Consider the following 27,925-nt stretch of genomic DNA (forward strand, 5'->3'; position numbering starts at 1 on the left):
AAATCCCAGAAATTTCCCAGACCCAGGCCCTGGAAGGCTGAGCCCCTCACCTGCTCTGGCCCTGGAGAAGCTGTCCCGCCACCTGTCCCCCTTCCTGGCCTGGTGGGGCCTGGCTGAGGGGCAAGACTGACCCACGGAGGAAGGGGGCGTCTGCATCTGCTGCTGCTTCGTCTGTCGTGGCTAAACCCCGTGCCCCCTGCGCAGCTAACCGAACTCACCCCGTGCCCCCTGCGCAGCTAACCGAACTCACCCCGTGCCCCCTGCGCAGCTAACCGAACTCACCCCGTGCCCCCTGCGCAGCTAACCGAACTCACCCCGTGCCCCCTGAGCAGCTAACCGAACTCACCCCGTGCCCCCTGCGCAGCTAACCAAACTCAAAGAGTTCCCAAAGCCTGAGACCTGGGCCATTCAAGCAAAACTTAAATTTCCCACGCCCTGGCAACTATTTGCAAGGCCTTACATTGCATTAGGTATTATAAGTAATCTAGAGAGGCTTTAAACTGCGCCGGTGGATATGCTTAGGTTGTATGCAAATACTAAGGCACGTTATATAAGGGACTTGAGCGTCCACAGAGTTTGGTATCTGCAGGGGTCCTGGAGCCTGCCCCCCGCCCCCAATACCAAGGGATGACTTTATAGGTATATTTTAAAATTTTTAATTTATTATTACTATTATTATTATCATCACCTCCGTGCAGTTCAGGTGGCCAGAAGCCTGAGATCACAGTGTCAGTGGGGCTGGTTTCTTCTGAGGCCTCTCTCCTTAGCTGGTAGATGGCCTTTTTTCCCCTGTGCTTTCGCATGGCCTTCCCTCTGTACCCAACTGTGTCCAAATCTCCTCTTCTTATATGGACACCAGTCTTATTGGATTAGGGCCCACTCCACTGACCTCCTTTTACCGTAATCACCTCTTTAAAGACCCTATCTCCAAATAGTCACATACTGAGGGGCTGGGGGATGGGCTTCAACATATGAATTTGGTGAGGGAAACAATTCAGCCATAGCAGAGCCTCAAAAACATTTCCTTGGCCTGTGCACAAATGTCCCCAGGGCTGGGTGGCCCGCTCAGCTGCTCTGGGTCCCTCTGGCCCCCTCGTGGGCACCAGGAGCGGGGTGAAGGCCTGGGAGAGCCACTAGTACAGGCACCGTGATCGCATCTCAGCCCCTCAACCACACTGAGCCACTGAGACCCCTCAGGGGACCAGGCCCCGACGTGACTTCCTGACAGAGAAGCGGGGGGAGAGAGCACACATAATTCACCTCCTCTGCCCAGGAAACACCTGATGGATGCCTTTTCTCTCTAGCTCATGCCGGTAGGGCTCTGCCGGGAGGAGGCCGGCGGCAGGACCCTCGCGGGGGCCCAGCTGGCACAGCATGGAGCGCTCGAGCAAGATGGAGTTCTTCCAGAAGCTGGGCTACGGCCGGGAGGACGTGGTCAGGGTGCTGGGCAAGCTGGGCGAGGACGCCCTGGTCAACGACGTGCTGCAGGAGCTGATCCAGACGGGCAGCCGGCCCAGCGCCCACGAGGGCAGCGCCGCGCCCCTGCTCGTTCCCAGGGGCTCCTGTGGGACCCCCGACTCTGCCCAGCGCGGGCTGGGGGCAGACCCGGAAGAGGACAGAGGAGGCCCAGCCAGTTCCTTGCGACCCATAGTGATCGATGGCAGCAACGTGGCAATGAGGTAGCTTTCTTCGTCCCCTAGCTGCGGGCGGGGAGAACTGCCCCTCTTCCCGGTGGGTCGGTCCAAGGAGCTTTGGAGCCCATGGATGGGGCTTGGAATCTCCATTCCATCCCTCAGTAGCTGTGTGGCCTTCACTAAGTCAGTTAACCCCTCTGGGCCTCACTTCCTCCACCTGTAACGTTGGTCTACAACCTCCGTAGAAGGTAATTGTAAGAACTGGAGCTGCACAGAAATGCCTAGGGCGGTGCTGACACAAAGTAAGTGTTCAACAAACGGCAGCTTTTATGGTATTAACTCAGGGATAATCGGGGAGGAGCCTAGAGCTGGGCCTTGGTGAACACGGCTTCCTGTCTGGAGTCTGTCCCTGACCAGCTGTGTGACTCTGGGAAAGCCGGGGTATCTCAAGTTTCCTCCTCTGTGACCCAGGTCAAGAGAGAGCTCTTCTACTTCCCTCAAGGTTATGAGAAGCAGATGGGAAAACGTAATACTTGAACCGTGCTGGAAGCCCTCTGCTGGGGGTTGTGAGCCGTGCTGGTGGCGGCCCTGCTGGTGGAGTGGTTCCCTAGCTGGGTGCGGGAGGAGTGCTTGTGGCCCCTGAGCTGCAGAGGCCGTGTTATACTGGTGTACTGGCATCTCTGTGCGTTTCGGTGATGAGAGCTTCGCGCCCCGCCTCATCTTTCCTGGAGAGGCCAAGTTCAGCTGAGAGAGAAGCTCTGCAGCCTCACCCACACTCCCCACTGGGCACGGAGGAGGCTTTGACCAAACAAGCACATTATTTTACTGTTTGGCTTAGCTGCAGCCCAGCAAAGGGCAGAGCCATAGGAAGTCGGTCACTCACAACTACAAATAGACGCACGTCCCTTTCCAAAAGCTGAGCCACGGTGGATGGAGAAGAGCAGTGTTATCTCGGCACCAAATGTGTCAACAGGGTATTCTTTGACTGACGGGCCGAGCGGTTTTCCCTGAAAATTTGGGCTCGCTTTTTTTTTGTTTGTTTTTAAATTAAAAAAAAAAATTTATTTATTTATTATTTGGTTGCACCGGGTCTTAGTTGCAGCAGGCGGGCTCCTTAGTTGCGGCATGCATGTGGGATCTAGTTCCCTGACCAGGGATCGAACCTGGCCCCCTTTGCAGTGGGGGCGTGGCGTCTTAACCACTGCGCCACCAGGGAAGTCCGTGGCTCACTTTGGATTGGGCGCTGCAGGACAGAAGTGTGGAAAGGTTAGCTCGAGACGGCCCAGGCTTGGGGGCAGTTCCAATATGCCCTGCTTGGTGTGTAGGACAAGTTCATTCAAGCGTTCATTCAAGTTTTAGCCAGCCAAGTCTCCCTGGGCTTGATTATGTCAATAGGCAATGGAGTCCTGCCTTTTCCCTGGGGCCTAGGAGCTGGTCCTTCGGTCTCTAAAGCATTCTCACACATGCCCTGTGTAGGCACCAGATAGGTGAGACTCTGAAATCCTGCTTAATTCAAGATCTCTGGGGGAGTTAAAGGGATTTTTAAGAATCCAGTAGGTTCTGAGCGTCCTAGGAAGAAAGTCTGCTGGGTTCTGAGAGGGGGCCTGGCCTCTGCCTGGTCTGGATGAGGCATCTCTTCCTCTGGACATCAGTAGAAAGATGTGGGTTACATGTAAAGATTTTTTCGATATGGACCATTTATAAAGTCTTTATTGAATTTGTTACAATACTCCTTCTGTTTTACGTTTTGGTTTTTTGGCTGTGAGGCATGTGAGATCTTAGCTCCCTTACCAGGGATCGAACCCGCACCCCCTGCATTGGAAGGCAAAATCTTAACCACTGGACCACCAAGGAAGACTCTGGCTTACATTTAAAGTAAGATGATATTGCTTAAATCGAAGACCTTTCCAGTCCTAAGATTATAGGAGCTCTCCGATTCCAGATCAAAAGAGCAGAATAGCTGCAGGGTAAAACAACTACTTCAGGTGCTACAGGAAAGTATTCTCTCTTTGGGGACCAGACTTTTTTTTTTTTTTACTATTTATTTATTTATTTGGCTGCACTAGGTCTCAGCTGCGGCATGCAGGATCTTCGTTGCCGCGTGTGTTCTGGCATGTGGGATCTTCTTAGTTGCGGCATGCCAACTCCCAGTTGCGGCATGTGGGATCTAGTTCCCCGACTAGGGATCGAAACCAGGCCCCCTACACTAGGAGCGCAGAGTCTTAGCCGCTGGACCACCAGGGAGGCCCTAGGGACCAGACGTTTTTTAGGAATGGCTACAATAGGGTGGTGGTGGAGGATTTTCTTTTGATGAAAGTCTCTGTTGCTGCTTGGAATTCACATTTAAACCACGTCCTCTATTTGCACATGACCTAGACGTGTTCTGGGTAAATCCATTGAGTCCCACCCGGCCCTCACCTCCTACGATTGTAATTAGTCTGTGGGTTACAAATGGAAACCATCTCTCAGGCTTATTATGAAGAATGTGTCAGAACATTAATTCTTTCAGACTTGTGCTGCCTAAAAACCACCTCAGATACCTAGAACACATGTATTTGTGTGTGTTCTCAGTGTGTGTATGTACATATATGCACATACACACAGACATCCCCTTCCCTGCCCCCCTGCATCCCCTTAGTGAGGAACAAAAAGAGAAATTTCACAGCTTCCTGATGGTGGGACTTAATTTGTTCAAAGGCACGTCTGGGAGAGAGTTGGGGTCTGATGTTCAGCTCCACCCCCGCTCCTTCTCCTACAATAACACCTCCCGTGTCCTCCAACCAGAGTTTCAAGAGGACCCCTGACCTCAGGCTCTGCCAGATCCTCGTTTGTAAAGGATACAGTCCCTCCCAGTGTGGGACGCACCTTTAGAGGGGCCGGATGATTGAAACCCAGCACGGTGTCTACGTGTTATCTGCTGACCTCAAAACTCAGTCAACCTCAGAAACATGGTTTCTGAAAACTCTCCTTCGCTGAGGTTTTGTAGTATCGCAGGCATTGCCATTCTCTGTTTCTGAAGATGCTGCTGCTTCCTGTGCCGTCTGGTCCTGGAAGGAGTGGGGAGGAGCCTGAGACAGGTGGGATGCGCGTCCTTTCTGCCCTGAGCAGGTGAGAAGCGTGTCTTCTGTTGGCAGCAGCATCCTATAGGGTGCCTCTTGCCGACTTGCCGACTGTGGCTTTGTCCCCTGGAGCCTGGGACTGTGTCTGCCTTTGCTCACAGAGAACAAGAGCCTGACTTTTCAGCCACGTTTTTTTTTCTCATTATCTTTGGGAAGTTGTGTTTCAGTGGATCTTTAAAGATCAAAACAATCTGTATTAGTTTCTATTGCTGCTATATCAAAATTACCACACAAATGTAGTGACTTAAAACAACACAAATGTATTGTCTTGTAGTTCTGGAGGTCAGAAGTCTGGCCTGGGTCTCCCTGGGTTGAAATCAAGGTGTCGGCAGAGCTGTGTTCCTTTCTGGAAGCTCTAGGGGATGATATGTTTTATTGCCTTTTCCAGCTTCTGGAGACCACCTGCCTTCCTTGGCTCATAGCCCCTTCCATCTTCAAAGCCAGCAGTGGCCTGAAATGATTTACAAAAAGTGGAACCTGTATACATATATTGGTCCCCTTGGGAGAAGATCCACAGCTTCCAATAGCTACTTAGAAGGTCTGTGATCCCCAAAATGTAAAGAACCACTGATGTAGAATGAGCAGTTATAGATAATGTCATGCTTTACGGGAGGGCGCTAAGCCTCTCCATTAGCACAGAGAATGTGAGAGGGGGTCATCTGTCCTTGCCTCTGACCATCTGAGTTGAGAGAGGAAAAAGCACAGGAAGGGCCTAGATGGGCTTGGCCAAGGTCAACACTGGCTCCATCAGACCCTGGCCTCCATCCTTGTGCTCTGACCATGCCATCACTCTAGAAGTTTCCATGGGCTCCTCTCCCCAGAGCCTCAGAATGTGTAGCCCAAGTCTATTTATAGTGGCTGAACCCAGTAGGCCTGGGGTGGCTGTTCTCTGGAGATCGGCAGTGAGGGTCACTGGCCAACTGCTTTTTAAAATAAGTGGGAATGTATTTGTTCGGAGCACACATCCTGTTCAAGTCATTTCAAAAGGACCGTACCACCCAATTCCCAAAACCTCCCATCTCCTCGCTGTAACGACAAAAGGAGTCTATTTGGTTCTTACAAGCAGGAGCAATGGCTTCATTTATCATTTCCTAAGTGGTGGGTCAACTTCAATGTGAATTCTAAGTTGCAGTGGCAGGCGTGTAAATGGGGACCTGGGAAGCAGACCTCATGCTTGTCCGTAGTTTTGCTGAAATCCTTGTATTTCACGTAGGAAGCTAGGGAGGTCAGAAGCAGGGGACAGAACATAGGGCTTAGAGTCCAAAGATCTGAGTTCTGACCTCTAGCCTAGGGCTGCCCAATAGAGCAGCTCCCTGTGAAGGTGGAAAGTTCTTTACCCGCATTATGGTGGTCCATATGGTGGCCGCTTGCTACGTGGGGCTGCCAAGCACTGGAAACGTGGCTGGTGTGGCAGAGGAGCTGAATTTCCAATTTTATTTCTTTTGAATTAACTTGAAGTGTAAATAGCCACATGTGGTGAGTGTCTACATAATAGACGGTACAGCTGTAGCTCCTCAGCTTACCTACTGTGTGATCTCCGCGTGAGTCACCTGACCTTTTTAAAAAAATTTTTTTTAAATTAAATTAAATTTTTTTATACAGCAGGTTCTTATTATATGTTTTATACACATCAGTGTATACATGTCAATCCCAATCTCTCAGCTCATCCCACTATAGCCCTCACCCCGCTTTCCCCCCTTGGTGTCCATACGTTTGTTCTCTACATCTGTGTCTCTATTTCTGCCATGCAGACCGGTTCATCTGTACCATTTTTCTAGGTTCCACATGTATGCGTTACTATACGATATTTGTTTCTCTCTTTCTGACTTACTTCACTCTGTATGACAGTCTCTGGGTCCATCCACGTCTCTACAAATGACCCAATTTCATTCCTTTATATGGCTGAGTAATATTCCATTGTATATATGTACCACATCTTCTTTATCCATTCGCCTGTCGATGGGCATTTAGGTTACTTCCATGACCTGGCTATTGTAAATAGAGTCACCTGACTTTTTTGAGCCCTGTTTATACAGTTAAGAGGTTGGACTGAATAATAATAATCTTATGTAGTTTTTCATCTCTAACATTCTAGGATTCAGGGTGATTATTTTATGCATGTGTGAAAGAAATAAATGCACTTTTCTTATAAAGGAATGTCTCTTCTTCTGCAGAGGTTCAGAGAGAGTAAGTAACTTGCCAAAGGTCCCAGAGCAATAAGTGCCAGGCTCTGGATTCAGTGCTCTTTCCATTTCCCCAGCACCGTGTATCTTCGGGCTGCTAATTCCGTGTATCTTTGGTCTCAGATCGGGAGACCCTGACCCCATAGACTTTTATTCCGGGGCCAGAGCCTGCCTGTGCTGCCCAAAGTCCTCCCCAGGCACGATGAGCTCCAGACGTGCCCGCTGCAGACAGGACACGCTAGACCCCTCTCCCTCACCAGGGGCCAGGATTCCCCTCCTGCAGCTGCCAGCCTGTTGGGAACCCTCAGAAGGTCACATGTGCATTGAATGGTGGCTCTGCTTGACCAGCAGCACAGAGACGGATTTTCAGGCACAGTCCCTGCACCTTCAGGGGTGTGTGCGTACGTATACGTGCATGTGTGTATGTGCAGGAGACAGGAAGCTGTGAGCTGAGCACTGGAGTCGCTTGGCCTTAAGAAAAACGTCCAGATGGTTTTAAAAAGGTGACTTTTGTTGAAAGCATGTGACCAGCTGCACCGTGGTGTTTGGGAAGAATGTTGTTTCTCGCTGCCAACTCTTGCCAACATTTTCTTGCCTGGCAAACTCACAAATACACACATGTACTGACAAGACCAGTGGTGTATGTTCTGTAGGCAAATTTAGGAAAGGAGTGAGTTGAAGGCTTTCAGCCTGGGGAAAAACCACCCGATAATTTCACATCCTCTTACTGGCCTTGACAAGGGTTTCATTTGAGTGTTTCCTCATTTGGGGGTGTACAGGGTTTTTTGTTTGACTTGTTGTTGCTTACCTTTTTAAACTCTTAAAAACCTTAACAGAATCTGACGTATTCTGGAGAAACAAATCTTCAGTGATGAGAGAGCTGAGGCTGGCAACGGGAGGTTTTCATCAGGCCCCTCTCAGTGGGTGTAGGGGGCACACTCCCGGGCCGGGGGTCCAGCCTGCTTCTCAGCCTCTGAATGGACTCCAGCCAACGTTGGCCTTGGCTTCCTACCTAAGTCTGCACCCATTTCTCCTTTTATGAGATGAGAGAGCACCCTCTCTCAGAGGTCACCCCCTATCTCCCCGCCGACCTGAGCTGAGGAGATCTCTTGGTGGAAGGGCTAGAAACTCCAGGTTCAGAGTGTTTGCAGTTTAACCCCAAATAAGAAACAGCGTCAATCAGTGTTGGGCCTTTACATCTCACACCCCAAAGGAATCACCGCTTGTCTTTCCTTTCGTCCCACCCCCAAACCACCACCTCGCTCTTCATAAGACTGTCTGCTGGTTTCTGCAGAGACTTCTTGGGCAACAGTTAGTGATACAGGGCTGTTCACTTAGATTGTCAGTCAGTGTAAATGGCTACGCACTGATGGCGGCTGCCCAGGCTGACACTCGTCAGGCAGGCAGAATTTGCCTCAGGTACCTACCCACTTCCGTTACCACCTCCCTTTGTTCAAATCCTACCGCTCCTTTTTCCTTTTCCCAGGGCCTGGCGCTCAGCTCGCTGCCTGATAAACTGGGTCTCAGTGGCTGTTAATAAGCACTATGGTCCCTCCCCTAGCTCGAGCATTTTAACAGCTGGTAATGTTTTTTAGAATTTTGATTGGAGCACAGTTGATTTACAGTGTTGTGGACAGGTGGTAATTTTTGCTCCGAAGGAGCTGCTGTCTGGATCCCAGGAGCAGAGACTGGAGAGGGGCAGGAATAAATGCAGATGGGAAGGAAGAGTTTGCAGCCCAACAGATTAGGCTCTGAGATCTGCTGCGAGATCAGCGAGCCAGCACATGGCTTTGCTTTAGTTTCCTCAAGGGTGAAATGGGGCCAAGGTCACTTCCTCAAGGGCTTCTTGCAATGATTAAATTAGGCACATGTGCAAAGTGGTCAGATACACAGGACTCTGTTAAGAATGAGCTCCAAGAAGCTGGCGTGAGGTCTGCCTTGTTCACTGCTCCCCAGGCCCCAGCACAGCGCCCTGCTGACAGAAATGTTCACAGCTGGATGCTGAGCGAGTGGAGGAGAAGCCCAGGGGAAGGGGTGCCTCTGGCTAACGTACTTCCCATTTGTATGTGGGGTGTGGGCTTCCAGGGTGACTGCTGAGCTTTATTACCTGACTGAGAGCTCTGCCATCTCCTAGAAACAGAGCCCCACGTGGTGAGGAGGTGACCCCTGCTTGTGGCATCAACCCTGCCTTTGCTCAGGGCTTTCTGTGGCCAGGACTAGGGCAGCCATAATGGGGTTTTGAGGTTGGTACAAAGAGACATGGCAAGGACTGAACATAGATAATCTTCACATTTCTAGAGACCAGAAGGCTCATGAGGCTGGGGTAGAGTGTGTGCAAAATGGTGGACCTGAATGAAAAATCCTCCATTGCAGAGAGACCAACTTAGGGGTTCTCAGGGCCAGTCCCCGACCTCCTTGTGCCTGGAATTCAGGCTGGAAGAGAGGGCACCTCTGAGGGAGAGAGGGAAGATACCAGCTGCGCTGATGGGCAGATGTACACTCCCTCCATCTTCCACTGGTCTGGGGGGTACGCATCTGTCCTTTGGAGCCTCTTGGTTGTGGGTCTGCCATCTTGGAGTCTTGTACCCGAGAGGCCGTGGGGCCAGTTTCTGCTGCATGAAGCTGATGGTCGCCCCGTTCCTCAGCTCTTCTGTTCCTGAATCTCTGCACCTCCAACCGCCTCCCCTCCACCTGCGTCCAGAGTCGCTGGAAACTGTCACCCCGCTCACCATTGCCCACTCACAGGAACTGGGTGCCTGATGCCTCTGATGGGTGTGTGATTTACACCCCCACCCCCGCCCCAAGTCACACACCCATCGGAGGCATCAGGGATGGAAAGCTGGCTTTTGAACAGTTAAAGACAGATAGGTGGTCAAAGAAAAGAGAGCAATCAAGAAACAACTTTTAGGGACTTCCCTGGCGGTCCAGTGGTTAAGGCTCCACGCTTGCAATGCAGGGGGCCCGGGTTCTATCCCTGGTCCGGGAACTGAGATCCTGCATCCCGCATGCCACAGGGCACGCCAGAGAAACAAATTTTAAAAGAATTGTGGCAACGATATGTTTTCTTGAGAATGGACTGTGGGCAGACTTTGCTGCGGCCAAGAGATACCCGTGCTCGGGGGCGGGGTGGGAGTGTGGGTATCATCAGATGTTCACATCGCTGCTGCAATGTGCACAGAACACAGGCCTTATTTTCTATGATAGATGAAATCTCTTCGCCACCTTTTAGGTAGTGGGAAGGAGCAAACTTTACACTTGCCCATCTGTGGTAGCTCAGCGTCTTCTGTCTTCTGGAGGACTCAGGCTTCGTGTTTCCTCTCCCTTCCACTGCTCCTCTCCCAAATGGCATCTGGAGGCTTTTGAGACCTGGTGTTGTCTGGGAGAGCGGTCTGGGACCCTCACTGGGCTCCTCTGCAGAGGAATGGGCTGGCCTGGCTTCCGGAATGGTCTACAGAGAGGGTCATTGGTCCCATTTGGCCTTTTGGGGAACCATGCTGGCTTAAAGTGCTGTCCATGTCCAGGCTGTGCAAAATCCTCCAGGCCTGGGGAAGCAAGGGATCCAGGGGTGTCGCTTCCGGTTCACCTATCCGCCACTTTCCTCCATGGCAGCCCTGCAGCCCTGCGGGAGGCTGCACCCGCTGAAACCAGGGTTTCTCTGAGAGGCTTGTGACAGGCCCAGGCTGTGCTGAGAGACAAGTCTTCAGCCTCCTGTTCACAGCCACCGCGGTGTTTCCAGCCCTCCCGTCCCCTCGTGGCTCAGCGGGTGGGGCGGGCCTGGGGGGCAGGGTAAGCACTCTGTGAGTAGCTCCTCATTCTCCCTCCGTCTCCTTGTTTTGCAACTTCTGCCAAAGGGACTAGCTTTCCATTTCCTCTTCCTTTTTACCACAGACGGCCCCATTGATTTTTTTTTTTAAATAAATTTATTTATTTATTTGTTTTCGTTTTTGTCTGTATTGGGTCTTCGTTGCTGCGCGCGAGCTGTCTCTAGTTTCAGAGAGCGGGGGCTTCTCTTATTGCAGAGCGCAGGCTCTAGGCGCACGGGCTTCAGTAGTTGTGGCACGTGGGCTCAGTAGTTGTGGCTCACGGGCTCTAGAGCACAGGCTCAGTAGTTGTGGTGCACGGGCTTAGTTGCTCCGCGGTATGTGGGATCTTCCTGAGCCAGGGATCAAACCTGTGTCACCTGCATTGGCAGGTGGCTTCTTTTACTTTTTTTGTTTTTTTTTACTATTACCATTTTTATTAAATACTCTTCTAAAAAAAATCCTAGTCTAACTAAAAATACTGAATTAGAAATAAGGGGTATTAACTGTAGGAAAAGAAGATATAAAAGTAGTATTATTGCTGTAATAATTAAAACAATGTATTACTTGAGAACAAAAACCACAAACCATTGGAGAAGAAATGCCCCAGAAATAGACCCTTGACTACATAAGAAAGTAATATAAGATGAAGAAAGGGCCACCAGTCAATGGGAAAGAAATTGGGTTATTCAATCAATTGTGTACAGAAACCAACTATCTACTTTGAAAGAAAAGAATTGCTTAGAGCTGCATGTAACATTCTACCACAAAACAAATTCTAAAATACTAAAAAGATAAATATGAAAAACAGTCATAAAACTAAAGAAAACAAAGTTGATTATCATATCCTTGAATCAGTAATAATGTTCTAAACTCAGTTAAAAGAAAAAGAAACTGCAAAGAAAAAGATTGGTACACTTAAATATGTAAAAATCTGAAACTTCTGCATATCAAGAATTGTAAAATTACATGTCCAACAAAACTAGAAAAAACATTGGCAATAATATGACAAAAGCTTAATATCATTAATAGGTAAGTGTTTTTACAAGTAAAAGAAAAAACAGACATCCCCCAAGATACGCAATAGAAAAATAAGCAAAGAACATGAATAGAAAATTCACAGAGAAAAAACAATAGCTAATGAACATATTTTTTTTTAACGTTCAATCTCATCAGTAATCAAAAAATGCAAATTAAAGCAAGATTTCATTATTTGCCAATAAAATTACCAAACTGTTGAAATGACGCAGTACTCTAATACACCACTGGTGGGAATGTGAGTTGGTACAATCTCTCCATAAGATAACTTAGCAATATGTATCAACACGCTTAATAAAGTTTATTTAATATTTCCACTTAGAGGTCACCAAGGCTCCTCCCAACTCACCATGTGTCCACGACCAAACTCAGGATCTTTTTCTCTAAATCCTGTCTTCCTCCCAAACAGGGTCTGTCTCAGGGAGCCCTCCATCCCCTTATACAAGTCAGAAGCCTCCTCAATGCCTTTTTCCCTATCACCCCTGTACCCAGTCAATCACCGCATTCTGGAGATACTACCTTCTAACTATTTCTCAAGTTCACCTACTCTTCACCACCGCCAGCTGGGTCCAGGTCACCATCAGGTTTTGCTTTGATGACTACAACTGCTTCTTAACTGGTGTCCCCCCTACTCTGGATCCTTCCAACTTATTGTCCTCTGTGCTGCTAGGTTGAACTCTGAAACATACATCAGATCACATCTCATCACATCACATATACCCCCAGTCTTAAAATCCTAAAATCCTTCTACGGCTTCTCATTCTTCTTAGGAGCTAGACAGATCTTCTAGCTCCTAAGACCCTGCCTGGTCTTTTTTTTTTTTTTTTAATATTTATTTATTCTCTTTATGTATTTGGCTGCTCTGGCTCTTAATTGCAGCATGCGAGATCTTTGTTGCTACATGTGGGATCCTTAGTTGCAACATGTGGGATCCAGTTCCCTGACTAGGGATCGAACCTGGGCCCCCTGCATTGGGAGCACGGAGTCTTAGCCACTGGACCACCAGGGAAGTCCCCCTGCCTGGTCTTGAGCCTCCTCTCACACTACTCTTTCCTTCCTGCCTCCATTGATGGATGATTACAGTGGAATTTGTGGGGCACATTGGCCTCCTTACTTGGACTTGCAAAGACCAATATCACATTGACAACCCTCTCTTGATCCATATTAGCTTCAGTTAATAAGAGGATCTTGTCCATTAATCCTTGGAATGCACTCCCCTTGGAGCCCGAGACCCTCCACATATTATCACAAGCTAATTGGTTCCAATTAAGGGATATATTTTGTGCAAAGAATGACCTATTTTCAAAATGCAGATTTGCCTGATTCCCTTTGATTATGAGACTATGATCCAGGCTATTCCCAGGAAAAATCACTCTGGAGGAACCCTTCCTGTTTCTCTGCAGATGTCTTTGTTTTCTCATTGTAGTCATGGAAATAAAGAAGTCTTCTCTTGCCGGGGAATCCAGCTGGCTGTGGACTGGTTCAGGGACAGAGGACACACCTACATCAAAGTTTTTGTCCCCTCCTGGAGGAAAGAACCACCAAGATCTGATACCCCGATTAGAGGTATGCTGGAGCAGGTACATTCTCAAGAGGTACTGTACACCTTTCCTCCATAGTACTCCTGAAAATTACAGTCAATTATCTGCTTACCTTTGTTTGATAATGTCTGTCTTCCTCACTGGACTCTGAGCTCCATGAAAGCACTGACTATGAGTGTTCCCTGCCAGAGCCCTGTCACCTAGTGTAACAGCTGGCATGTAGCAGGTGCCCAATAAATAGTTGTTGATAAATAAATAAACAAAGTATTTAGTCTTTTAGTGTGAAAGATTAAGTTCCAAAAATAATAGTATCTTATAACTTTTAACACTCTGCAGAAAGATTGGGTCTGCATCCCACCCCTAGTAGAATACAGGAACTGAAAGAGGCATCCATTCGGTCCAGTGATATTTATTAACTGAATATCTAGTTCAATCTCTTCATTTAAAAAAAAACAAAGGAAACCGAGACCCAGGGAATTCTTTATTTTTAATTCTTATATCAGCTGGGAATATTTTCAGCTACAAATAATAGAACAGGTGGTTTAAATAAACAGGGGTTTTTGTTTGTTTGACTTTCTTATAAGAAGAAGTCACATGCTGAGCCATTGTTGGTATCATCTCAGCCAAGTCAGCAATGTTGGGGCCAACCTCTTCGTGATCCTGGCAGGTTTCATTGACTTTTTTCTTCCAGCCTTTTAACCAAAAGTTGTTGGTTTTGTTTTCAGTTCTATCAGTGGTTACCAATTGCTTCTTCTTCTCTTTCTGATTCTATTTTTTAAGTAAAACGCTATTCTTGTTTTACAGATACGGTATCTTCTTGACTATTCCTATACTAATACAGACTTTCAAAAAGTTCTCTGAAGTTCCATGAATCATATTTATTTTTTTCTGGGGTCAGTTCTCTTTGTTCATCTCTCTCTTTCTCTCTCTTTGTGCTGTTAAATCTTCTTCTCAAAAGTCTGGTGATCCTTTGCTTGTCAGTGTTTACTTGTGAACAAAGAACCAGATTGGTTAAATACATACCTGTGCAGTTGCCATGGGCTTCCTCTCCTGGTATTTGGATCTTTCCCTAAAAGGTAGGGCTGACCATTGCATGTGCTGAGCAGGAACGTTCACTTCAGCACACCCTGCGCAGAGCAGGCAGGCAGGCAGCTGGACGCCTCTGCCCACTACACGTTCCAGTGCCACGAGGATGATGGTTTTACTTTAGGAGGTCAAAGGCCACATGGGAACCTCCTCCTTCCTAGTTATAGCTTCACTTCCCATACAGTGATAGGGACCGGAAAGGGTGGGTGCAGCTGCCCCATGGTAGGCCTTCAGTTAATAATCCGACTTCTGCTGACTCGCCACTCCTGCTGGAGAGTGCTGGGGCTTTGCAGGGAACGGCTCCACCTCCTCTTCAGCCTCCATGCACATTCTGGGCTGTGGTTCCCTTTGTACTGTAGGATCAATATGATCCTAGCTGCTTTCTTGCATTTTTTTTTTTTTTTTTTTTTGCCACGTGGCATGTGGGATCTTAGTTCACCGACCAGGGATCAAACCCGAACCCCCTGCACTGGAAGCATGGAGTCTTAACCACTGGACCGCCAGGGAAGTCTCTGATCCTACCTGCTTTCTGTCTTCCTAAAATTTGTCAAAATCCTGGGTTTGCTGCTGTCCCCAAGCCCATTTTTAATGTGTTTATGGATTCCCTACCCCTTCTGTACTGTTTCCCTTCTCTTTCAATGGGATTATGAGAAGGAGGGGGAATGAACACTTGTGTTCATCATGGACCAGTTGTCCCAGATTACTCTTTATGGTCTGAACATGGAGAATGGTGGCTTTCAACAGCTGTGCACTATTGTGCAATATATATTGTGCGATACATAATGGGTAAAGAGTAGGGAATTCACTTTGGGATAGGGAAGAATTTTTAAACAAGCCACAACAAATGCAGAGAGACAGCGGAAAGAGTCATAAATTTGCCTACATTACAATAAAAGCTTCCGTTCATTAACGGATACCACAAAAACCAGAAAACGAAAAGACAAGCCTCAACCTGGGAGAGACCATATATCACATATCCCTGATGAAGGATTCCTGTTGGAATTTATAGGGAACTTACTTATCCAAATTAATAAGACCAAGGCAAGGGACAAATATATAGAAAAATGTGCTAAGGCATGAATAGGCCTTTGACAGAAGAGAAAACACAAATGGCCAATAAACATATGAAGAGATGCTCAGTTGTATTAGTAACCAGAGAAATGCAAAATAAAATCACAACAAGAGGCCACTTTACACCCACCAGATTGTGAAAAATTTAAAAACCTGCAAATGCCAAGTGCTGGCAAGGTTGCCTTAGACGCTGTGTTGGGTAGTAACTTGATATAACTACTTTGGAAAATAATGCAGCACTACCTTGTAAAGTGCCTTTCCCTACAACTCAGCACTATCACTCCTTAAGACAGACCCTAGGGAAACCCTTGTCCTTCTGTACCAGGAGACTTCTGTGCAAAACTGACAGTCATGACATGGCCAAACCTCACGCACACAATGTTCAACGAGGAAAGAATTTGCCCAAGAATATGTGCAAGATGATTCCATTTGTGTAAAGTCTGGAGGCTCATAATCACATTGGAAATTGTCCTTTTGAAGGGTACATATATATGCATTTAAAAAAAATAAAAGCAAGGGAATTATAAACACAAAGTTCTTAAAATTGGGTTATCTTAAAGGGAGTGGAGGGAGATGCAAACTTCGAGGGGCAATGGGGACTTCAAAGCATGGGCTGTGTTCTGTTTCTCAAAGGGAGTGCTGCACACATGGCATTTAACTAATGAATTATAATTTTAAATTGAAGTATAATTGACTTACAGTATTGTATTAATTTCAGATGTACAACATAATGATTCTATTGCAGGAAAAATGGGGCACAAGAGGATAGTCATGTCCCAGGTCTTGAATGAGTCCCTGGGACAGACTACCAAGTGAGGGTCCTTGGCTTTGGGCAGGAAAGAATTCTAGAGTGAACCATAGTAAAGTGAAAGCAGGTTTATTTAGAGAGCTACACACTCCATAGACAGAGTGTGGGCCATCTCAGAGGGTGAGAGCCGGCCCTGCAATATGCAGTGGTTAGTTTTCATGGGCTGGGCTAACGAGTGGGAGGAATATTCTGTCTTGGAGAAGGGGCAGGGGTTTCTAGGAATTGGGGCACCCCTACTTTTTGGCCTTTTATGGTTAGCCTTGGAACTGTCATGGTGCCTGTCCTAGTGTCATTTAGCTAATGCATTACAATAAGGGCATAATGAGGCTCAAGGTCTAGGGAAGTCTAATCTTCTGCCATCTTGCGCCTAGTAGGTTCTAACCAGTTTTTGTCATATCCTGTTCTTCTTAATGGTTGTGTCATTCTTTCAATGGTTGTGCCCTGTCCCCTTCCTTCCTGTCTCAATTCGATATTTTTATACATTACAAAATGATCACCACACACACGGCATTTTAAAAAAATGATTCTTTGTACCATACATGCATTATGCACTTTTAAAAAGTCTGGGAACCATGTCATATAGGAAAGGACTGAGACACGAGGGGCGAATATGCTAATAATCTTCCACATGTGGAGTAACTGTTTCCTGCGGAAGGGAATTCTTTTGTCTCCAAAGGTAAAACTACGATCAAAGAGTAGGCCGTCCAGGGATGCCGATTTTAGCTCCTGTTAAGAGACCCTGTAACGTCTGCAGCTCCCGGGACACACTCCCTCCTCCCAGGCTTCTTGGGGGCTCGCCCCACAGGCGCCGGTCCAGTCGCCCCACAGGCGCCGGTCCAGTCGCCCCACAGGCGCCGGTCCAGTCGCCCCACAGGCGCTCTGAGGCGGGTCTAGGAGTCATCTTCCTCATCTTATAAGTGCGAAACCTGATGTTCGGAGAGGGGTGAAAAACCCGAGAGCTGGAGCTAAGACCGGATGCAGGCTGCAGATTCCTAATCCCGGCCTCTCTGCGTGTCAGTTGTGGGCTGCTCCGTCCTGAAGGTGTCCCAGCAGACTCCTGTGTCATGGGAGGGGGGTCAGTGGTTCTCCGCTAAGGGCCGCGGTGGGACTCTTCCAGGTGGATGCGGGGCTCCTAGTAATTCCTAAGTGCCGGGATTCTAGTTAAAACAGGGATGTCTTTCTCCAGAAGAAGGCCTCTGTGTCTACCGTGGTAGGGGCACGGGGCAGGTAACCATCACAAGGACGAGAGCTGTGGCTTCACTCTTCCAAAGTGTGTCTCCCTGGCTGGGCACCACCCTCGGGACTCCTGTCATGACGCAGGCAGGACAGAAGCCAAGAGCCCACTTGACCTCAGGGCTGCTGGCAGATTCCTCTCGAGACCACCCTGCTCTTTGCCTGCTGGGCTGGGCCGTAGGGGAGGGGGGAGAGGGGGGAGAGGGGGCGGGGGGAGAGGAGGGAGGGGTGTAGGGGAAGGGGGAGTAGGGGGAGGGAGGCCTAGCGGGGACGGGGACGGGTGGGAGGGGCGAGCTGACCAGAGAGGAGCCCTGAGCTGCCGGGGCTGCTCCGGATTTTAGGATGGCTCTCGGGGTGGAGAGTCCGTCCGAGAAAGCGCCTCATGCGGTCCCCGCCCTGCGGCCCCCAGAGCAGCACGTGCTGGAGGAGCTGGAGAGGCAGGCGGTGCTGGTGTACACGCCGTCCCGCAAGGTGAGCGGCAAGCGCGTGGTCTGCTACGACGACCGCTACATCGTGAAGGTGGCCTACGAGCAGGACGGGGTCATCGTCTCCAACGACAACTACCGCGACCTGCAGAGCGAGAACCCCGAGTGGAAGTGGTTCATCGAGCAGAGGCTGCTCATGTTCTCCTTCGTCAATGACCGGTGCGTGTGGCCCGCGGGGTCCCGGGGCGGGTAGGGGGCGGGGCGGTGACGGGGCCCCGCGGGGTTAGTCACAGGCTCCGAGCCCCCCAGCCCCGGGCCGCCCGTGCCCCTTCCCCGGGTGGCCCTCTCTGTCTCCTCTCTTTCGTGACCAGATTTCCCCCACGGGGCTGTTTTGTCCCAACTGTCCTGTAATGTTTCTGTTCCCACGCCCACATCCAGCTGAGCCAGCACCCAGCTGACTGACATGGCCTTGGGGGGACCTTTCTTTTGTTTTTATTTTCAAAGAATTTAACAGTTCAAATAAGAGTGCTGGAACTGTCATCATGGGGTGAACCTGAACTTTGTTGTACTCCCTTTCACTTATTTTATGCTTCTGTCTGTTTTTTTCCAAAGTTTTGAATGACGGATGGGAGTGGGCGAAATCACCTTTTCTTTGGGGCTGTAAAGATCTTGGAACTGTCTCTGTCTTAATACGTCTTGGTTGACACTTTCAAGAGAATCTGGTTGGTTCATCTGTCCCCTAGGGTGTTTCTCCTGGGTCAGGTCCCCCCCTGGACCAACCAGCTACAGTGGAAGGAGGACGAAGTCAGGGTCACAAAGCACAGACCAGTTAGCAGGTGCTGGGTGAGGGAGGAGCTAGACGGAGCTGAGGTGGGGAGGACGCGATGGCTGGTCCACTGCAGGCGTCCTCAGGCATGCTGCAGAGCCTGGCAAGGTGGGCATGGTCACAGGGTGGGACAAGATGGGGAGGGCACAGCAGGCTGGGACATCACTCCCGTTCCAATTTCCGTTCCAGGCATGATAGCTCGGTCCTCATTCTGGGCTCTCTCACTGGCTTTTAGGAATGCGGTTTGGGACAAGCTCCCCAACTCCGTGAGGGCAGGGACTGTATGTGTCTTATCTGCCACAGCTCCAGCCAGCCTGGCGCATTAAAGGCACCCAATGACTAGTTGTAGGTTACTGAGTGAGTGAGTGTAAATGGCTGCAGCCCTGGGGTAGGGAAGATGGGGAGAGAGAGGCCACGTGGCCGCTATATGAGGCCACCTGCACACGGCGGACCAGCTCCTGACCCTGGAGCCTGCGGGGCTGTGTGTGTGGTGGAAAGAGCTACCACACACACAGAAGCAGTAGATGAGGTTTCAAACTGAGGTTCTGCCATTTACTGGCTGTGTGTGGAGAGGAAAGCTCTCAACCTCGCTGGGCTGAATGTCCTTCACCTTGAATAACCTGCCCTTGGATTAGTCACACTTACCTCTGAGATGGTCGTGAAGACCAGAGAGGACTGTACCCCTAGTGGTAGCGGTTATCCTCAGGCCAGGCCAGGACATGTGCCTCCAGGGGGTACTGCTGCCCCCACTACCCCTTGGCCCACAGCCAAGGAGGCAGAGGCACCCTCCTAAGCCCCAGGGCGCATGGTCACAGCAGCTACCCCGCAGTATCCCCCATGGTCATTTCCACATTCGCAAGGCTGGTGGCTCCCTCTCTCTGGCTCGGGCCCGGAGGAATCTGGCAAGGCTGGCACCATCGGATCCAGAAAATCCTCACTGAGGTCTGACGGATCATGGCCGCCTCTGACCTGGTGACAGCCTGGGGTCCAGGCCAAGTCCTCTTGACACACTGGCCTCTGCTCAGGGCCTGCCCGAAGGTCCCCCGACTGCCAGAGGGCAGAGCCTGCCGCCTGCCTGTGGGCAAGGACGCTCGCCCCGTGCCCAGGGCACGTCCATAGGGCCCTCTTGGCCCAGCTCCCGGCTGTGAGGCCCGGGAAAGAGCAGGAGGTGAAGCCTTTGGGAACTTTTAATAACTGCAGTGGGTGGCTCCCCAGATTCTTGGTCGGGGCCCAACTCTGAGAAGCCGGCTGCGTAGCTGGGATCGGAGCCACGGAGGCTACGCGGGACCAGGGATCACCCAGCTCGGGCCGGCCTGGTGGATGTGGTCTGCACGGTGGGACCCCAGCGTGACCCTTCACGTTAAGCGGGAAACCAGCCCATAAAAACAAGCCCCCGATTAGAATCCACCCCCTCTCTAGTGGAACCTTTGTATGACCTGGAAGTGCCTCCTGGGAACAAAAGTATTCATACGAAAAGTGGATTGTGCTGAAGGAGGGAGTTTTCCTTCTGAGGAATGTTGTTTTCCCTTTTGAGCTGCGGGCATCGAGGATGCATTCCCTTCCTCCTCAGACCAATGCCAGGGAAGGGAAGGGGCAGGTGGGCGGCAGGGTGGTGTCAGAGAGTGACAAAGTGACCCCCGCCCATGGTTTGCAGAGGAGGGTGGAGCCTGCGCTGAGCCCGGGGGCTGTGTGTGCCGCCGCACCTGCGTGCAGGCTGCACCCAGATCCGCTTCTTCGCTGACCCACCAGCTGGCGGTTTGAACTCCTGTTAATTTTCATCCCCAAACTGAGAGGCCCAGAGCTGTGAGGCAACACAGGAGAAATGGAGCTCCCAGGACCAGAGAGCCCCCTGGATCCACCGGAGGTCTCCAGCCTTCTGTTGAGGACATTGGAATGCAGCTTAGAGTCGCTTTCAGACTAGGTCCCAGGGGAGACCTAGTGCAATTATGCTTCAACTTTAGTGGATAAAAATGACCTGGGAAGTTGTTAAAATGCAGATTCCTGAACAACTTGAGGTTCTGATTAAGCAGGTCTGGTGTGAAGCCCGGAGCCTGCATGTTTCCAGGAGTTGCTAAGTGATTCTGGCATTGCTGACTCAGCAGGAGAAAAACTAGGACAAGGCCCAGGGGCTGCTGTCCTGGGATGTGTCAGTGCTGTGCTCTGTGCGGGTCAGTGTGGAGGAAGGTTGTGCTGCTCTAACACACTGTGACAACCGCTGGGTGGGAGAAAGAGTCCTGGACGGAGAGAGTCCTGGTGCTGCCCTTCCCTTCCCAGGCGGCTCGGCTCACTCCCCGCACAGGGCCAGCGGCGAGTCTCTGTGGGCCTTGCAGTCACTCCCCTGTGCTTGTTTTCCAGGTTCATGCCTCCTGATGACCCCCTGGGCCGTCGGGGACCCACCCTGAGCAACTTCCTGAGCAGGAAGCCAAAGCCTCCAGAGCCGTCCTGGCAACACTGTCCCTATGGTGGGTAGCGCCCCACGCCTAGTGGGCCCTGTTCAGGTCAGAAGCGCTGGCTGGGTGGTCAGCAGCCTGGGTTCTAGCCCGGGTTCTGCCCTTAATCAGCTGTGTGACCCTGGGGAGGTAACTTAACCTCTCTGGATGGCAGTTGCCTGACAGGGTTATTGTAATGATGAACTGCCATCCTGGACCCCTGTTGCATGCGGTTTGTGAGGGCTGGATGCAGGGCTCACACACAGCAAAGCCACATCCAGGGAGCAGGGGTGCTGTGTGCGCCCCATGCGCTCCTTTCTCAGCCCCTCCCCTGGCACCTTGTGCCCACATCCTGCCCCACAGTCTTACCTAAACCCCTACCTACCCTTAGGGACTTTGGTTGGTGCTATCCATTAAGAATTAAGGATTCTATCCCAGAGCCCTCCAGGGACACCAGCCTTCTAGCCAGCTCTTTCACTAGCTTGCTTTGGGCAAGTTATTTAAGGTCCCCAGGCCTCGTTTATTGTGCCTATAGAAGTTTAAGATGCCGTAAGTGATATTCAGAGTCATTTCTTGTTAGAATTAAGGTGATCACACACACATTCAGGTGGCCCATCCTGCTCCCTTCCACTCTCAGAAGGGCCCTGGTTTGGATGATAAATTATTTGATCACCTCTGTTAAAACAGTCTGTAAGGAGAGGGCAATGACTAGCACAAGGGATGTGGACAATGGGGGAAACTGAGGCAGCACTGGAGGCACAATCCTATGTCATGAGCACCCACTCCCAACCCCCCGCCACTAGGTTGGCCCGATCCACAGCGTCTCTGGGGAAGTGGATTGGTCTCAGTCCCTGGTCATGGGAACTTCCAGACAACGCTCCCCCTGCGCTGGGTGGGTAACCCTGGGGTACCGTGTCCAGTGGAAAATACCACGAGGAGTAGGGTGCTGCACCCTCACTCGTCCTGTCTGCGCCCCAGGGCACTTCTCCCCACCTCGTCCCGCCCCAAACCTGACAAGTCTGCAGCAGGCCCGGGGGCCTTCCCGGAGGAATCTCCAACGAGAAAGGCCACGCGGGGCGGGCACTGCCCGGACCACACAGGGCCTCCCCACCCAAGATCTCTCACCAGGAGCCCTCTCCCCCCTGCCCGCCCCTTCCAGGCAAGAAATGCACCTACGGCATCAAGTGCAAGTTCTACCACCCGGAGAGGCCGCACCACGCGCAGCTGGCCGTGGCCGATGAGCTCCGCGCGCAAACGCTGGCCTGGCGGGGCGCGGGCGGCGAGGAGGCGCAGCGGGGGAGCGCGCGGGCGGCCGACGTGGCGACTCTCGGAGGCGGCTTCTCGCGGCTCGTCCTCAGCGACGACCCGGGGCCCCTCCGGGCGCCCCCTCGGGGCCCCGGCTGCGGCCGCGCGCCCAGGCCGCCCTGTCCCGACTGGGTGGCGCCCGGCCCCGCGCCGTCCCCGCCAGCGCCGCCCGGCTTCCAGAGCCCCCGGAGCCCGCCGGGCCTACGGGGTGGGTACCGCCCCGGCGCCCCGCAGAGTGACCGGCGCCCCCCGCGCCGGCAGCCCGCCGACCCGTGGGCCCTTCCTCCAGGGGCCGGCTGGCTCCCGGGCCGCTCGGCCTGGGTGGGGTCGCGTTGGGATGAAGACGCCCCCGGGGGGGCTTTGGGGTCCGTGCCCCAGGCTGCCGGCCCCGAGGCGGACTCGCGCGCCAGGGCGCGTACCGTGCTCTGCAGCACCTTCCCGCCCCACCACGTGGACAGCGTCATGGCCCTGTTCCCCGAGCTCTCCGACATCGCCCGGCTCGTGCTCCTCATCCAGAGGTTCCAAAGGTCCGGGGTGCCCGTGGGGAAGCCCTGAGGAGCTCGTCGAGGCCACCGCATGAGATGTCCCTGTCCTGCCTTGAGACCCCACCGGGCTGGTGGCCGTGGTCAGCCTGCACCTGGGCTGGCCCACCCTGTGGAGCCCCCTTTCCTTTAAAGATGGTCCGTCCCCTGGAGGAGGCCAGCTTCCTCACCCTCTGCGGTGCCCACGGTGGCACTTGGTGACCCTCCCTGACCACACAGGGGCTGCTGCTGGAGGTCCATGTTCTGCAGAATAAGGTTGCCTTCCGTAGAGGGAGTGATTTCTCGTGCCTGAAGACTACAAAGGCCCACTAGGGCTCCAAGGGTTCATCCAGAACGCTCCATGGCTGTTTTGGTCCAGCTGCGACTGGGGGCCACAAGTGGGTCCCAAGATCAATTTAGTGGGTGACACCCGAAATAGAGTGGAAGAGAGACACACGCCACATAATCAGGCTAAGTGGGAAACTCTCCTTTGTTAGCTACGGGTGTGCCTGTATACCCTTGGCAGCCATGTGAACTGAATGTGGGCCATGGCCAAAAGGTGGAAAACCGGTAAATGGCCTTGAATTTCATTACATCAAATCACGTTTGAAATAGGTAGTCAGTTGGCCGGTGCAGATGTTGGCATCAGGAGGTTTTCACATGAGCTGTTTCTAACCTCTTGAGGGGAACCCAGAGTTCTAGCCTCCAAGTGTGGGCTCCACTTGTCACTCCGAGATTACGTGGCTGGGCTGGTCTGTGGGGGTGTGGCAGGGGCACCTGACCCGGGGCCCTCACACCCTTCACACACGCACACCACACACACAGGCACACGGCACACACACACACACACACACACACCCCTTGACTCAAGGCTAAGCGTCCCTGCTTTTCAGCCGTCCATCACGGCAGTTTCCAGCCCAGGCCCTGTACTGGCCAAGCCTTCTGAGTTACCCCTCACAGCTGAGCGCAAGCCCTGTGAGTCAGGGCTTCTGCTCGGAAACCTCTGGGGGGTTGGTCAGAGCTGGCATGGGCCTCAGTCAGGGAGGTTTCTCGCCACCTTCGACCATGGCTGTTTCTCCAAGCTAACTTCTGCTTTGCACTTTGGGGGGAAGGGGCCCACTCATTTGCAAAGGACAAGAGATGAGCCAGTGCTGCCAGGACGCGGGCCCTGAGTCCTCAGGGGCCCTGGCATCTCTGGGTGGCGTCCACCCATTCACTCAGGGTTATGAGTCCAGCTCACAGATCTTGGCTGGTTTGTTCATGAGGAGAGTGTGAGGTACCTCCCAGTGGAATACCAGCTCCCAACCCAGGCAAGCCTCCTGCAGACTGGCAAGCGCTCCCTGTGGGCATGGCTGGCACAGCCCAGTGCGCCCCCCTGGAGAATCTGCTCCTGCCCCCTTCAATGGGGTAAATGCTTCCTTTGGAGATACAGAGACCTTGTGTCCCCTGTGAGCCCTTTCATCTTTTTAAACAAGATTCTTAGTGTGGCTTAGGTCAGATCTCTTCCTCACCATTTTTCCCAAAGACGACACCCACAATTGTATCTTAATATTTTGGGACTGCAGTCCTGAAGAAGACCCACTCTTTCTAGGCAAATTGGATTTCCCTCATGGTGTTGTTGGTTTTTTTTCCTTTGACAAGACAAGCTTTATGTTAGAGCTGCTTTTGTCTCTTGGGTCTGTGTCCTGACTTGGAATCGTTGCATTGCTGATTTACAGTGGGAAATGTTTAAACTGCTTCCTCTGAGGACAAGTTTGAGTTTGAGTAAGCTGTAAAGCTGTTTTATTTGGTGCACTGTGATTAAGACAAGCTCAAAAACAAGTGAAGAAACAGCACATTTCAATGTAATCCCCTTTGGAATTTTTTCCAAAGTCTTGGTATGTCTTTGTGACACAAAACATGAATGGGATGGGGGGGTGAATGAAATGTTCCTAGTTGCATAACTATTACTGTGCTCCAAAAATAAATCACTTTTACCCACACCTGGACTCTCCATTGTCAAATTGTATGTCAGTTTCTCTTGTGTCAGCTTTTCCCCCCCAGGGCAGTTTTCTCACGTTAAATATTGTGGGTGTGAAGGCTGAGGTTATGGCTGCTTTATTCAGTGTTATTCCCCCCTTGGGCGAGGTGGGGAGAGGGCTGGAATTCACCTTTTCCAGGAGAAGCAGCAAAGCCCAAGGCAAGGACGTGCCTTTGCTGGATGTTCAGCGGGCTGTACCCAAGGACACAGGCGGAGTCCTCCGTCACTTAGATCTGAGGCTCCCAGTGCTGGACTGCTGTTTACTATGTGGTGTAGCTTTCTCAGAGGCCTCTGGAAGGTGGTTTGAGACACAGTTGCAGAACGTTGGGGGTTGAGGGCTAGAAGCAAGAGAAGCCACTCATGTCGGCATTGTTCCAGATCAAGTGAATCCCTGCTCTTAGGATTTTACACAGAGCTCAGATGGGGAGCAAATAGACAACTCCCAGCTGGCACGGGTATGGCTCCTTGCCTCTGGGAAAAAAGCCTCCTGTGGGAGAGAAGAGCACAGGGGAGGGAGTGAGTGGAAGGGTTATTAAGGAGTGGGTGATGGGGGAGGGGGCCCTGGGAACTGGAGCAACAAAGTGGAATCGCAAATCCCACCATGAGGGAACGCACGGAGCCAGGACCCTGTGCAAAATTAACTCGTGGGGCCCTATGTAAGATCAAATAGCAGGGCTCCTTGTTCAAAAGTGATAAAGAATTTCAAGACGTTGACAACTGAGCATTGAAACAAGCATGGGGCCCTTCTAAGTGCCCACCTCTGATGCAAGAGACTGAGGAGGAGAAGTCGGGGGGATTGGGCAAACTGTACACTGGATTGGCCACTTCCAAGTGAGTACCAGATGTACGTCGGGGTGGCTCTGACAGGGCAGCAGGCAGGCTCATTTGTATCAGGCAAGGTGGCTTTTTACAAGCAAGGCTCACAAGCCAAATGGCAGGAGGCCAGGATGGAGGCAGCTGTGGGGTTGACTGAATTTAGGGGCTTGAACCCTGTCAGGACTCTCTCATCTGTTTTCTTCTATATGTGCCATTATTCTCTCCCTTAAGATTTTCCCTACACTGTGAAAGCCATTCTGTTGGCAGACAGGCACATATCCTTCTGGCTAAAGGACTCAAGAGGCAGCCTCAGAAAAATCCTGGGAAGAATTCTGATTGGCCTGGCTTGAATCACGTGTCCATCCCAACCAGTTGCTCTGAGCTTCTACCATTGGTTCACTGGGTCTCAGGCGCACACTGATTATCAGCTCACACCTGAACCCAGGTAGTTTGTGGGGAGTTGGGGATGGTGAGTGGTTCCCTCAAAGAAGCGGGGACAGTGTCCAGGTAGACAAAACAAATGCCCCATGTACAGCAAAGCCAATCTACTGACACTGGGCTGTGGGGAAGGAAAGTACAGCATTTATTGCTTGGAGCCAGGCAAGGAGAATGGGCAGCTGGTGCTCAAAAGACCTGAACTCCCCAATGGCTTTCAGGCAAGGGTTTTAAAAGGCAACATCAGGGCTGAGGGTTGCGCAGTACATGGACAGTTTTTTGATTGGTTGGTGGTGAGGTAACAGTGTGATGTTTCAGTAATCTCAATCATCAACCTTCTGTTCCAACCAGTCTAGGGTCTACGTGTTTGTGGTCAGCAGTTTTCACTTGGTGGGGTCCTAGCTTCTGTAAAAACAACTAAAAATGTGAGTCAGAAGTTTATCTATATCCCTCAAGGAGAAACTCGGAGTCTTGTGATTCTTTTGTGGCTGGCCTATTATTTAGGTTATTATTACTTTTTTGCTTGACTGCTTTTCCTTTGTTTCTGCTTTTTTATTTCTCTAATCATTAACTGCTTGGGTCTGTTCTTTGGCACTCAGGGAAGGCCTAGGAGACTAAAGCTTTTTCTACAAGCAAGAAATGGGGAACACAGGAGGTCTGTCACTGGGGAAGGTCCCTGTGCACCAGGACTTAGGACGTCCCCACCCTCCTCCACCCCCATCACTGGCTGCACCCGAGAAAGGAGCTGCTGTGTTTATTCACTTCCCCCTTAGTCACATCCACAGACAGCAGACAGCAGAGCTTTCTGTGGGAGGAAGTTGGGAGGCCCCGCTGCTACAGCACCCAAGGTATCACTGTGTTCATCTTGCCAGTCCTGGGACTGCGGCCAGATGAGCACTTAGGTGGGAAGCCTCCAAAACCCCCGCAGGGGAGGAAGTGCCTCCCCAGAGTCAAAGGTGACCTGGTTCCCTTTCAGTCACTTCTGAGCTGATGCCCTCAGGAAGCCTCGGGATGATGGCAGCTCAGCCTAGCAGCTGGCAGCCAGGCTGAAAATGAGGGGCTGCAGGCCTGACCCCGCTGGGGAATTACTTTGTGCTGAATTCCTGGGGAAACAACATCACCTATGTGTCCTCGTGGAGGAACGACACACCTATCCCCATGCCAGAAACAGGAAAGGTGCTGGGTAGATAGAGGCAAATGGGCACGGCGCTCAGAAACCAGCTGAATGCTGTACTTATTGACTAGCTGACTGACTGACAGATGCTGACTGGCTCACTGACTGACAGATACTGATTAAGAGATTGACTGGCTGAGTGATAGACACTGACTGGCTGACTGACAATGATTGGTGGATTGACTGATGCTGAGAGACACGGACTGGCTGACTGATAAGATGGAAAGTGTGGGCAACGCCTGTAGCTGTGGGGAGAGATTACTCAAATAGGATTTGAAAACCACAATAGTTTTGACTTTATCTGAAGTCACCTTACTCTTGTCTTCAAATCAAGTGCATGCTTGACTAAAACAAGCCCTATTAAACCTCCAAAGTTCAGTTTCACTGATGCCATTCCTGATGAGGCAGGTTATGGAGGCATTTTTTCTCCAAAAGAAGAATGGGAACGTCTCTCCTTGCAG

The 27,925-nt window shown here is 51.1% G+C and overlaps 1 protein-coding gene across 1 annotated transcript; it reads left to right on the forward strand.

Annotated features, from left to right (window-relative positions):
- The first annotated feature begins 369 nt into the window (after positions 1 to 369).
- ZC3H12D (zinc finger CCCH-type containing 12D) lies at positions 370 to 27,236 on the forward strand. The gene is made up of 5 exons (XM_082405188.1): positions 370 to 1,679; positions 13,201 to 13,340; positions 17,923 to 18,157; positions 21,120 to 21,226; positions 22,353 to 27,236. The coding sequence occupies exons 1-5, from the start codon at positions 1,375 to 1,377 to the stop codon at positions 23,051 to 23,053; spliced, it is 1,488 nt and encodes a 495-aa protein (XP_082261314.1). The 5' UTR covers positions 370 to 1,374; the 3' UTR covers positions 23,054 to 27,236.
- Positions 27,237 to 27,925: the final 689 nt, after the last annotated feature.

The sequence above is a fragment of the Balaenoptera borealis genome (assembly GCF_965194805.1).
Source record: "Balaenoptera borealis genome assembly, chromosome: 9".
In the NCBI taxonomy this organism is placed as follows: domain Eukaryota; kingdom Metazoa; phylum Chordata; class Mammalia; order Artiodactyla; family Balaenopteridae; genus Balaenoptera; species Balaenoptera borealis.

What these genes read in the sequence shown, in the direction of transcription:
- ZC3H12D (XM_082405188.1), top strand. Translation starts at nt 1,375, where the DNA reads ATGGAGCGCTCGAGCAAGATGGAGTTCTTCCAGAAGCTGGGCTACGGC. An exon ending in GGCAGCAACGTGGCAATGAG is followed by an intron (nt 1,680 to 13,200) that starts GTAGCTTTCTTC and finishes TTCTCATTGTAG; the next exon opens with TCATGGAAATAAAGAAGTCT. An exon ending in CTGGCAACACTGTCCCTATG is followed by an intron (nt 21,227 to 22,352) that starts GTGGGTAGCGCC and finishes CGCCCCTTCCAG; the next exon opens with GCAAGAAATGCACCTACGGC.